Source organism: Pseudorca crassidens, chromosome 8 (assembly GCF_039906515.1).
Source record: "Pseudorca crassidens isolate mPseCra1 chromosome 8, mPseCra1.hap1, whole genome shotgun sequence".
Classification (NCBI taxonomy): domain Eukaryota; kingdom Metazoa; phylum Chordata; class Mammalia; order Artiodactyla; family Delphinidae; genus Pseudorca; species Pseudorca crassidens.
In genome coordinates this window covers 29,319,038-29,332,079 of record NC_090303.1, presented here as the reverse complement: position 1 = coordinate 29,332,079, position 13,042 = coordinate 29,319,038, and the positions used below count along the sequence as shown (strand labels likewise).

At 35.4% G+C, this 13,042-nt stretch overlaps 1 protein-coding gene across 4 annotated transcripts in view; it reads left to right on the top strand.

Annotated features, from left to right (window-relative positions):
• SEMA3D (semaphorin 3D) overlaps positions 1-13,042 on the top strand; it is a 209,187-nt gene that overhangs the window by 161,422 nt on the left and 34,723 nt on the right. For all 4 annotated transcript variants that reach the window (XM_067746095.1, XM_067746094.1, XM_067746093.1 and 1 more), the window contains 3 exons: positions 2,978-3,092; positions 4,277-4,346; positions 7,055-7,199. In XM_067746095.1, the coding sequence (XP_067602196.1) occupies positions 2,978-3,092; positions 4,277-4,346; positions 7,055-7,199 (330 nt within the window). The remainder of the gene's footprint in view (positions 1-2,977; positions 3,093-4,276; positions 4,347-7,054; positions 7,200-13,042) is intronic.

The following is a 13,042-nucleotide window of genomic DNA, read 5'->3' as shown; positions in this document are numbered from 1 at the left end:
ACCAACTAGATGTTACTTTGCTTTCTATTATCACCATGTATTAGCAATTCTAAACAGTATCAGTGACAGAGTACTACTGCCAGAAAAGTCTTTTGTTTATCCAAGTTCTAAACAATTGCTGTGGTTACCACTGTGTTTCTATTATGTTTATTTATGTGTACATGTATATGTATAGTCAGTCTTCAACACACATGAACTCAGCTACACGTTTCAAGGGTAAGTTCACATTGATTTGGAGTTATTTAAAACTTGCAACACTGAGACATAGTGCAAATTATGAGGTGTGATTATTTTGTTCGTTAAGTGCAAATGTGAGTTCGTGCTAACTGTTGAATTTGAATGTATTTAAAATTTTAAATTATTCTCCTTTTTAAATTGTTATAAACCTAAAGAACTCAAGCAAATAATAATTATTACTCATTTATATAGAGCTATTACTTAAAATACTTCTGTTTAGCAGAGAGGGATGTTAAACACCATTCACTCTGGGTGTCACGGTACACCCTTGGTGTGAGGTATTAAGGCTATAAAGACAGCTATGGTCTCCGTTCTCAATGACCTTGCTTGCCCTCCCTTCTCTCTCCTCCTCCCCATTTCTTTCTTCAAGAAGAGCCTCTATTTATATGACTTTGAATTCTCCTGTCTGGAGTGGTCATGTATATGCTTTTCTTTAATTTTCATAGATAAAAGAATCACAGGGAAGCTAGTCCCTAGATATTGAGACCTGAAATTTGACAGCAAACAGTTTATTAACTTTATGGAACACAGACGGCATGAAAGACAAAACTTTTCATAGAATTTAGATTTAAATGGAAATATATTAATGGAAATAGTGGCTTCATAAGTAATTTTTGAAAGTCAAAATTAAGTACTTAATGTATTTATACCATGAAACATCCTTATTTATTTATCATAAGCATAGCAGATCTAGTTGAGTCAAACAGAAAATCGTATTAATTTAGTGTTCACAGGGACATATTAAATTAAAAATAAGAAAAAAAGCTCTTTATGGTAAATTATTGAACAGCATAACCCTGTTTATTCTACCTAATTGATATAAATGCTTATGTTTTGCTAAATGTCTAAAGAATATCTTTTTCTCATTTTTTTATTGAGGTATAATGGGCATACAACATGAGTTACAGGTGTACATCATAATGATTTTATATTTGTATATATTGCAAAAGGGTCACCACAATAAGTCTAGTTAATGTCCATTACTATACATGGCTGCAAATTTATTTTTTTTCTCTTTTAGCAACTTTCAAATATGCAATACAATATTATTTACTATAGTCACCATGCTGTATGTTACATCTCCATAACTTATTTATTTTATGTATTTATTTATTTTTCAATTTATTTTTTATTTATTTATTTTTTTTGTGGTACGTGGGCCTCACTGCTGTGGCCTCTCCCGTTGCGGAGCACAGGCTCCAGACGCGCAGGCTCAGTGGCCATGGCTCACGGGCCCAGCCGCTCCGTGGCATGTGGGATCTTCCCAGACCGGGGCACGAACCCATGTCCCCTGCATCGGCAGGTGGACTCTCAACCACTGCGCCACCAAGGAAGCCCTTATTTATTTTTTATACAGCAGGTTCTTATTAGTCATCCATTTTATGCACATCAGTGTATACATGTCAATCCCAATCTCCCAATTCATCCCACCACCACCCCCTGCCACTTTCCCCCTTGGTGTCCGTACGTTTGTTTCTCTTCATCTGTGTCTCTATTTCTGCCCTGCAAACTGGTTCCTCTGTACCATATTTCTAGGTTCCACATATATGCGTTAATATACGATATTTGTTTTTCTCTTTCTGACTGACTTCACTCTGTATGACAGTCTCTAGATCCATCCACGTCCCTAAAAACGACCCAGTTTCGTTCCTTTTTATGGCTGAGTAATATTCCATTGTATATATGTACCACATCTTCTTTATGCATTCGTCTGTCGATGGGCTTTTACATTGCTTCCATGACCTGGCTATTGTAAATAGTGCTGCAATGAACACTGGGGTGCATGTGCATGACTTATTTATTTTATAACTGGAAGTTTGTATTTTTTTTTTTTTTTTTTGGCAGTACACGGGCCTCTCACTGTTGTGGCCTCTCCCGTTGCGGAGCACAGGCTCTGGTCACGCAGGCTCAGCGGCCGTGGCTCACGGGCCCAGCCGCTCCGCGGCATGTGGGATCTTCCCGGACAGGGGCACGAACCCGTGTCCCCTGCATCGGCAGGCGGACTCTCAACCACTGTGCCACCAGGGAAGTGCGTAACATTTTTTTTTTTAATACAAGTTGCCTGGCCTTTGCTAAACACTTGACAAAAATTTTCCATTTAATAATCAAAATAGCCATATTTCGGGCTTCCCTCGTGACGCAGTGGTTGAGAGTCTGCCTGCCGATGCAGGGGACATGGGTTCGTGCCCCAATCCAGGAAGATCCCACATGCCGCACAGCGGCTGGGCCCGTGAGCCACGGCCGCTGAGCCTGCGCATCCGGAGCCTGTGCTCCGCAACGGGAGAGGCCACAACAGTGAGAGGCCCGCGTATCGCAAAAAAAAAACCCCAAAACCAAACAAACAAAAATAGCCATATTTCAAGGCATTAATCATATTTTGTCAATGAGAAAACAGAGACTTGAAGAATTAAATAATCGTTTGTAAGTCATAGAGCAAAACTTGGCAGAAATGGGAGTCAATTCCAAGCCTGCCTTATTTACTGTTGGCTTGCATGCATCTGCTCATTCAGCAGAGCTATGGTGTTTACATTGCACATTTAACTGTGAGAAAAGCATTTAATTTTGAAGGACAAAACTGCTTTTTCCCTCCTTCGAAAATTCATGGACTTAAATATTCAAGCTCTCTGTCTTTGTAAAAGCAATGACATTAATAAGACACTGCCTATGATAACCACCAGTTTGAGTTGGTGATAGAATCATGTTGGTAAATCTGTATCTTTATTGTGTTTTTTCTCCCCAGAATGATGTAGGAGGACAACGCAGCCTGATAAACAAATGGACCACTTTTCTCAAGGCCAGACTGATTTGCTCAATTCCTGGAAGTGATGGGGCAGATACTCATTTTGATGAGCTTCGTAAGTCACGTTTCATTTTTCTTCAAAAAGTCTTACTAATTAAGTAATTCAGCATTTAATTTATTTTAGCCCCAAATGACTGATTATAAAGCCCAGGACAGCTTGCAGGAGTGGTGCTTACTAAGTTCCCACACGCAAAGAACTTGGAGGTGCTCTAGGTCTGGGTGTTCATCGTAATGAAGAAGTTCCCCTTCTGTGAGTGTCCTCAAAGTTACGAGGGAAACAAAACTGCAGCAAGAGACAGAAAGATACTAGCTCTGGGACTACAAAGCCCATCCATTCTTCATGTGGTCTTTCATTTGGAAGGAGCCACTGGCTATAGGTAGCAAGAACTTGGGTTCCTTATTCTGCAGACGCCCTCTGCTGGAGAGCCCTGGAGATCTGGTGAACTCTGTCGCTCTGACTTGTTAATAAAAAGGATACTCTGAGAAGCGTTAGATTCTCCTCTTTTGTTTCCCCTTTTTACTCCTCTCAAAGCTAATTCTAGAAGGAATTTTTCAGCTGTAAAGTTAGTATCATTAGCTTTTACTTTTTGAACTTTATTTTTGGTTTTGCCATGCAGTGTAAAAATGATGATATCATTGAAAGACTTGTGTCAGTATTGTATTTACAGTATTAAATTATATATTCAGTATTCATGGATGATTTTTCATGCTGTATATAAGTATGCTCACCTCTTAAATGATGTTTTAAAGAATATTATTTACATATACTTTAGTATCAGTGTTGCACAAGTAATTACACAATACCACACAAGGAATGAACTAGTCTAGCTATTTTCATATTATTACCAAATAGGTAATTGAATTACTAACAAGTTGACACAATTACAGGACAACACTTTTTTAACACTGGAGGTAAAAATAACCTGTTTTTAGTTTCTGTTCTATATGAAATCACATATTCCTAATTGGAAACAGTCATGGAGATTATCAAGTGAACCATCCCATTCATAGGTGATTGAAGTAAACACCTTCGAGGGTGAATGTTCAATTAAGTGTCACACAGCTAGTGAGAACTTGTCTTTTTCCCCTTAATTTCTTATGTCATAGTGTAATGACTTTCACTGCTATCTTAATTTTATATACTGTTTAGAGTCTCAGGAATATTTCATTATTAAAGAAAAAGCAAACATGATACTGAAAAATACAAATGTAGAATCATTATTTTTTTCCCATTAATAGAAGACATTTACTTACTCCCCACAAGAGATGAAAGAAATCCTGTAGTATATGGAGTCTTTACCACAACCAGGTAAGTTAAAAAAAAAAAAATGCCTATAATCCTTCTAGAGAATTGTTGTATCTATGTAAGAAAATACTTATATGTTCTTTTTGTCCCTTCCTTTTGTGTGAAAAAACACACATTTAAAAAATTTTATTTTCATTTATTGCTTCCTAGAAATCTTTTAATGTCAGTACATAAAAATGTCTCTGTTCTCTACACCAGCAAAGTATCCCCTATATGGATTAACACAATTTATTTAACTAGTCCTCTGTACCTAGGCATTTGCGTCATTTCCAGTCCTTTGCTAGTACACATAATGCTTCAATGACTAACCTTGTGCATACGCTATTCCCTGTAGGAGCAAGTATATCTGTGAGCTAAATTCCTAGACTACAATTACTGGATACAAGGGCACATACATATGTTAATCATAATAAATAGGTTGAGCTGCATGACAGAGAAGTAATACCAACAAAATACATGTCTTAGTCATTGTCTAGGCTATCATCATGAGATGACACTCTTGTCTTTTAAAATGTCTTCACATGCTCTTATTTGCACTTCCCCATTACTCTGCAAAGATGGAAGTGTGACTGTTATTATTACCATGTCATCACTGCTCTACTAACTTAGGCAAAGGAAGTTTGTATTACATGTACTTGTCCAAAGAAGAGTAGCCAATTAGTAGTAATACTGGGACTTCGACTAAAAGTATCTTCCTAATTTCTACGCATGTATTCTTGTCTTCTTTCTGCATAATACTGGCCTGTACTTGTCACTGAGGCTCTGTCACTTCCTTAAAAGTTGTCCTAGCAGCCATGAAGCTTTCTCAAAGAATATTTGGACCCCCACTTAATCTTATTTAATATTAATTTTATTTAATTCATTAACTTACATTTGACTCTGTTCCAAGTGCACTTTTATTCTTGTTACCTACTACTGCCTGTGTTACATTCTTTGAAATACTTTTCACTTTTTCCATAGCGCTGCTATCGGTCGTTATCAATGTATATTGCTATCAGTATTGGAGGAATTGGCAGTATTGGCATTAGTATTAGACAAATGGTCTTACTGCCTCCTTTTGAATAAATTATTAAAATATTTTGTGGGAAAATTATAATTTATTTTCCGAGATATTACTGTCATTTAGTTCACAAAACCTTATGGATAAAGTCAAATATACTATTGGTTCAGAATGTATCAAAAACAAAATACTATTTGGTTAATTATAAAATTAGAGTGGAAATATTTAAATATGAGGCTAGAGAAGATATCCTAAGAAGCTGCTATTTTGAACTCCATGTTTCTGCTAATTTATATCTGAACTAAAAAGGTGCAGGAAGACCACGTGCCTGTAGTTACTCAAGTCAAGTCTCTCAGCCCTGGTTCTCTTGGCATCTTTCCATTCACAGAATTTTCTTTAAAGTCACTGTGTGTTTCACTCACAAGACATAGATGTGTGCCAAAGAAATGTAGCCGCAAGATACTTCTCTTTTTCTCTTATCGAGTTTTTGCCCACCCAGAGTGTGAAGTTACAAGTCAGCTCTTTGTTCTTGGTGTACTTCGTTATTTTATTTTTAATGCTGCCCTGAAGACTGAGGTAATGTCAGGATGCAAGTCACATCCTTGGTCCAATGAGAAGATGTAATTAATCTGCAATAACAGCATGATGTGTCGTTCCTTTAAAGTATTGTAGGCAGGTCATATGATTTTTATGGGGCCATCACTTCCCTTCTTAGCAGCTAGTTTTCTCCCAGCTGCCTATTGACCATCAGCTCCTGATGCTTCGCATTAATGTCATTCCAAGAATGATTAATGATTGAGTTACTCATGTTAGTGAATCCTAAACTCATTTGTGTAGTGCTAAGTCTCTTAGAGTGTAAAGTGTGATTTTGTTTTTAAGAACAGGAATCATTGAAAATTTTAGATTCAGAGAAAATGCCTTTTAATTTCTGGAAATAAACCAAGATGAAATATCTGATGCTGCTGCTAACAATTTTCTTCATTAGTTTGCAAAAATTTGTTGAATTCCCATGGAGCTTTGCTGCCTCTTAATTAGATGTGCCCCCTTACTGTGTAATCATGATTAATTTTAAGCCTCAGATAAGTTATATACATAAACTCAGAAATTCAAAAAGGAGCAAAAAGATTATTTCAGTGTTTTTAAAATTAATAAAAATTATATGAGGAAATCATTAATAGCCAGTATTTATGGACATTCACTCACTTTAAGAAAGATAAATATTTATTATTTACATATCTAAATATTCTTTTTTTAAAAAGCAGGTAATATAACTTCTGATTTCGTAAGTTCTTTAGAAGGCATTATGCTATAATAACTTCAAATAAAATTCAAGAGCATGTGAATAAATATAATACTCTTTCCTGCATATTCCCGTCTATCCTCCAATTTTTCCAGGTAATTCCTATTTGTCTGTCAGATGTCAATTTAGATGCTACCTACTCCCTGAAAACTTACCAGACAGCCTTGTATTGGGTACCCATCTATGTGCTTGCTTAGTTTACTATAATTACCTGTAATAAAAGTGTTATCAAAACTTATTCGGGATTAATTGGCTGTAAGCTCCTTGAGGACATACACACATTTTGTCTGCCGCACCTGTCAGATAGAATGTCCCGAATAAATGTGTCCACAGTACCTGGTTATAGCATGTGCTCAGTGAATGTCCACTGAATGGACCAGTGAATGACTGAATCATGTTGCTTCCTTTCAGCTCCATCTTCAAAGGCTCTGCTGTGTGTGTGTATAGCATGGCCGACATCAGAGCAGTTTTTAATGGTCCATATGCGCATAAGGAAAGTGCAGATCATCGTTGGGTGCAGTATGATGGAAGAATTCCTTATCCCCGACCTGGTACAGTATGTATCCATACTTAATAATCAAAGTATTTTAAGTCCATATTCTCTTCCTAATCCTATTATAATAAACTATGCTATTCACCACAGCAACATGCACTGTGGTTTTAAAATAACTGTTTACTTACAGTGATGTGTTAGTATGTCTGACCTTCACTGGAACTTAACATTTTTCATTTGAGTAAGAATTTTAAATACTGCAGGAAACAATGGGCTATATCGTAAGGAGCACTACTCTGAGAATATAGGGTTTATCCTCAACATGTCTATAGAATCATCAAAATGATTTAGTATTTAGAATGACAAATATTCCAAGTTAGAAGGAAATGCTAGTAAGTATTCATCACATACAGCTCTGCATGTAGTTAAGAGTCTTCTAGTCCCCACTTCTGCCTTAAAAAGACTACATCTGTTATAATCGTTCATTTAAATGATCTGTTCTCTTGTTCTGCATTTATCTTTTCTTTATTATGTTGCACCTTGGAATTATATGCATATTTTAGATGTGGAAAAGACATAGAAAGCTCTGAGTCCAAAATTCTGTTCAAATAGCATAAGTCATGTTTAGAGCAGAAATGAAACAGGTAAGAAATGTGTTTCAGAGTTTCTGCATCTGTTTTGGAAAAACTTTGCGATTTAAAATCTGTATGTGCATTATAAATGGCTTTTGTTTTCTTGATGTGATTAAAACAGTTTGTTATTTAAATATTTTAGAATTAGTTAATTGGCCTAATATACAGGTAAAATGCCTCTTTTAAAAAATTAGGATTCATTATGAATGTTTCTACCAAGAGCTCAAAATAGTCATCAAAATCCCAGAAAAATCATTGATGTAACCCATCTAATTCTACTGAGTTTTATCTTATGTGTGTTCTTGAAGAGAAAACAGCTGGTAGCCAGGCTTTCTGAATTCTCTTTTCATCTTCCTGTTATGTAACCTGATTAAATTTGGGAACCACACTTTACAGCCATGTCTATTTTCCCTTTCGTAATTCCTCAATATGTTTCAGGGATGTTTCTGAACTGATTATAGGATAATCTCAACTTTGGTGGAAAAAACTTTCTGCAAGTAATATTATGATTTTCAATATTCACTTTTTAATTTTCTTTGAACATCAAAGCTGTACTTGTTATTTTTTTTAAACAGTAACATAGGGTGTAGGTACTCTTCTAAAGGCTTTTTAAATCTTAATGTAATCTTTATAATGACTCTATAAAGCAAATGCTATTACTATTAATGCCATTTTACAGATGAGCTATCTCAGGCCCAGGTAAGTGCAGTAACTTGCCCATGGTCACAAAGCTAGTGAGTGATGCAACTGAGTTTTAAACCCAGATATCTTGTTGGTAGAGTCCAAGCTCTGAGTCCTTGTACTTGGACACTACATTAAAAACTTTTTATGTTAAATTATATCTATTTTTCCCTTCAATGGAAGATCTTTTACTGAATATACATAGTATATACAATGATTATATGTGTGAAGGTTGTTTGAGTTCTTTGGTTTGTTTGTTTTTTGTTTGAGGAGGCTGATAAAACTTCACAGGGTTCTCTAGCTGGGGAAATTTGACCATACTAGGATTCTGGGATTCAGTGTCAGAGACTATCATATTCTGAGTTGTTTCTACATATGTTTATTCTAAAAAATAAAGACTGTGACCATTCAGGCCATTAAAAACAAATCTTTAATTATCTGGATTTACATGAGAAAGAATTTGGGACTGAAATCACCTACATTCATTACAGAAAATTATTTCCCTACCTATATACAGCAGTTGATTCTTATAATGCTAGAAGTTGATTATCAAAATCACCACCTGCCGATACATCCAGATCACATCTGACAGTGTAGACTGGAGATGCTGCAGAGGTGGCTGCTGTCACCACTTCCCTGCTCCTTCCTGAGAGACCTGTGAATGTCATGGGAGCCTAAAGGCAACTCCCACCTTACATGACTCTGCTCGGAAGCACATGGGCACTTCTCTGATATGTGACCCCCGAATAGTAAAACATACATGTCAGTGAGGAGGGTTTTCATCAGTAAGGAAAGAAGCACCTCCTTATGTTAAACAGAGCAGCCTTTGCTGTTGGAGTACTCAAAATACAAAGTGTTTACACTGTAGATATTTTCTTGAAGAGTTCAGAATTATCTAGGGAATAAGCTGTATCCAAACTACCAAAAATACTTTTCTTTCTTTTTAATAATTTAGATAAAAGGAAAAATATCATCAGGCATAAGGAAATGCTATTTAACAAAATTATTCTTTTATCCTTCCTAAACATCATTATTCTCCTATGCTTTTGTAAATGTGTAAACACATTCGCATCTGAAGCTAAGCTTTGAGAATTATGCCTCGTAACTAATCTTTAATCCACAGCCCATACTCGGGCCACTGTTGGTAACTGAGACAGAAAGACAAAGTCTCCCTTAGGAAGACTCTGTTAGAACACTCTTTGATCAGGTACATTATGTTCTTTTATAGAATTTAGGGACAGAAAAATATATCCTAGTTACTGTCAGGGATTATTTATCTTGCTTTATAGTTTCACTTAAAAGCAGCATTCTTTCTTGTTCTGAACTAAACTCAGATTGTGTCTACACTGGTTTTAGATGGGGAGCAACCAGGTAAGCCAGTTAAAAAAATTTATTTATGTAAAATAATATTACTGAGATATTAAATTTTTTTTTTTATTTACCATCTTTTTCCAATTGATTCTCTGTAAGAATAGTGATAACCACTCCCCCGAAAGGTTTGCAAGAGTATCGAGAAAGCTACCATAACTAAAGGGTATCAGTTATTTCGAAGTAACTAGCTACTTTAGTACTCTCTTTGAAATCTCTGTGACCACATTTGAAAATGTCTAAAATCGTATGTAAATGTGTAACCTTTGGCTTCCTTAATTCTTTGTTTTCAGTGATATCTTACCTTTTAGTTGCATACAATGCTTAGTCAGATTTTCCACATTATATTTTATATTTGGCGGGCTGGTGCTGAAGTTAGGAATATCATCTATCTGATATGAAAATCTGCTACACAAATAAGCTTTTCATAAACTAAGGTTACCATTTAAATAACTCTGTCATTTAATCACTGAAATTATATTTCACAGTGTATCAAGTAATGTCTCTTGTTAAGTTTGAGAATCTAAGAACCGGAATGGATGAGAGACACAGCATAATTCACTCTCATTTTACAGAGGAGGAAACTTATGCCCAGAATAATAATTTTCTCAATATCATATCACCAAACATGGCAGAGTGAATAGGGATGTTGAAGTTTTCTGACCAGTCTTTTTTCCTTTATTCTTTGATATTCTCTAATACTCACCTATCCCCTAAATTCACCTGATTAATATGCTACTGAATGCTCTACCTAAAATTAACTGCATTTATTTTTACATATTCTCCTGACATACTTGCTCATCTGTTCTGTTTTGTTTTAAGCAGCCTAATTGTAGTAATTTTTGTTTAAGTGAAGCTATGAGTCTTATTTTCTACAAACCTCCAGCTCAGAAATTTTAGTCAAAAACCATCATTGAACCTGTCTTATGATCCTGACACAGTAATAAGGACTCATGTTATCTGTACATTCTTACAGACAACTTAATGGTGTAGATATTATTATCCCAATTTTATGGATAAGAAAAAGCCCAATGAACCTAAATGTCCATCAACAGATGAATGGATATAGAAGATGTGGGATTTATATTATATGTATAGTGGAATATTACTCAGCCATAAAAAATGAAATAATGCCATTTGCAGCAACATGGATGGACCTAGAGATTATAATCCTAAATGAAGTAAGTCAGACAGAAAGACAAATATCATATGATAACACTTGCATGTGGAATCTAAAAAAATGATACAAATGAACTTATTTACAAAACAGAAATAGACTCACAGACATAGAAAACAAATTTATAGTTACCAAAAGAGAAAGAGGAGGGAGGGATAAATTAGGAGTTTGGATTAACAGATACACACTACTATATATAAAATAGATAAACAATAAGGTACTACTATATAGCATAGGGAACTATATTCAATATCTTGTAATAACCTATAATGGATTCTGAGAAAAGAATATATATATATATATGAATATAAATGAATCTCTTTGCTGTACACCGGAAACAAACACAACATTGTAAATTAACTATTCTTCAATTTAAAAAAATAAATAGAAAAAGCCAGTGAGGGTAAGCACATGCTCATGGTCTCATAGTTTTTAAAGTGGTGAAACTAGGATCAAATTTAGAGCCATGTAACTCCAAATCAAATGCCATTAACCCCCATGCCATTCTGCCTTCAAAGTGATAAAATCAAACAACCAAACAGAACCTTACATTGTTTCTCCAGAGATCAGTCTGTTCTCTACAAAAATAATAGTGAAGTGTTGAAGCCTTATTGCACTTGGCATTTCTTTTATTGTAATTCAGGGGAACACATCTTACTTTAATCAAAGCATTGCTGAATAATTTGCTTTCTATGAAATGTCAGGATCTTTACTCTAAAAGCCACTTTCCACTTATGTTAAACATTTTAAATAGATTATTTTAAACACCACCTTTGCACTTACATTTTCTCATCCATGTTGCTATGGAGGTTGAATTCTTGGTTGTTCTCCCAGCAGTGCCTTCTGTTGACATTATCACTCCGGTAAATAAACATTAGAACTTTCTGTGTGCCATAGCTACTTAATTTTTTTAGTTTGACAGACTTCTGTACTTCCTGTGATAAAAAGTCAAACCTAAACTCCTAGCCTTACAATGATATCACTACTCTACAATGTTAATAAGCCTGGAAATTCAAGAATACACAAGATTCGCTTACATTGAATTCCTTCACTTCAAGTGATTCTTCTGCCCTCTGGTGTCCAAACAGAGTCTCTGAACAAATTATATTTCGTTCAGATGGGCCTTACTGAACTGCTGGGTCTTGGTAATAAGTTCCAAGTGAAATGCAGTATGGAAGAATCTACCATACAATGAGTGATAACAGGTCAGATATAGAAACCAAACTGAGATCAGGCAACAAAATCTAGGGAAGATTTGTAAAGGCAGAAGATTTTATTTTTGACATTTGATTTATTATTAAAAATTTACTCTGTAGTTTCATTCTGTGTTGATAAGGGTTTTTTATGATTTATGCATAAATGTAAATATTAATACATGTTTACTTGAAAGTGAGCTTCAGTTTTTAAACTATTCTTTTATCAGAAAGGTGAGAAGAAAGGACTTTTTGAAAAAAATGTATTGTGTTAAGGACACTTATCATGAGATCTCCCCTCTTACCAGATTTCTAAGTGTACAGTACTGTATTATTATCTACAGGCTGTAATGTTGTATAGCAGCTCTCTAGAACTTACCCAGTGTAACTGAAATTTTATACCCACCGATTGATGACTTCCCATTTTCCACTCCCCCGAGTCCCTGGCAACCACAGTTCTATTCTCTGCTTCTATGAGTTTGACTATGTTATATATATATATATATATATATATATATATATATATATATATGTGGAATTAAGCAGTTTTTGTCCTTCATGGCTGACTTATTTTACTTAGTGTATTGTCCTCTGGGTTTAACTATGTTGTCACAAGTGGTAGGGTTTCCTTTCTTTCAAGACTGAATAATATTCCACTATATGTATAGACACTTTTTTAAAAAAAATCATTTATTTTATTTATTTATTTTTGGCTGTGCTGGGTCCCCGTTGCTGTGCGCAAGCTCTCTCCAGCTGTGGAGAGCAGGGGCTACTCCCCGTTGCGGTGCATGGGCTTCTCATTGCGGTGGCTTTTGCCGCAGAGCACAGGCTCCAGGAGCGCAGGCCTCAGCAGTT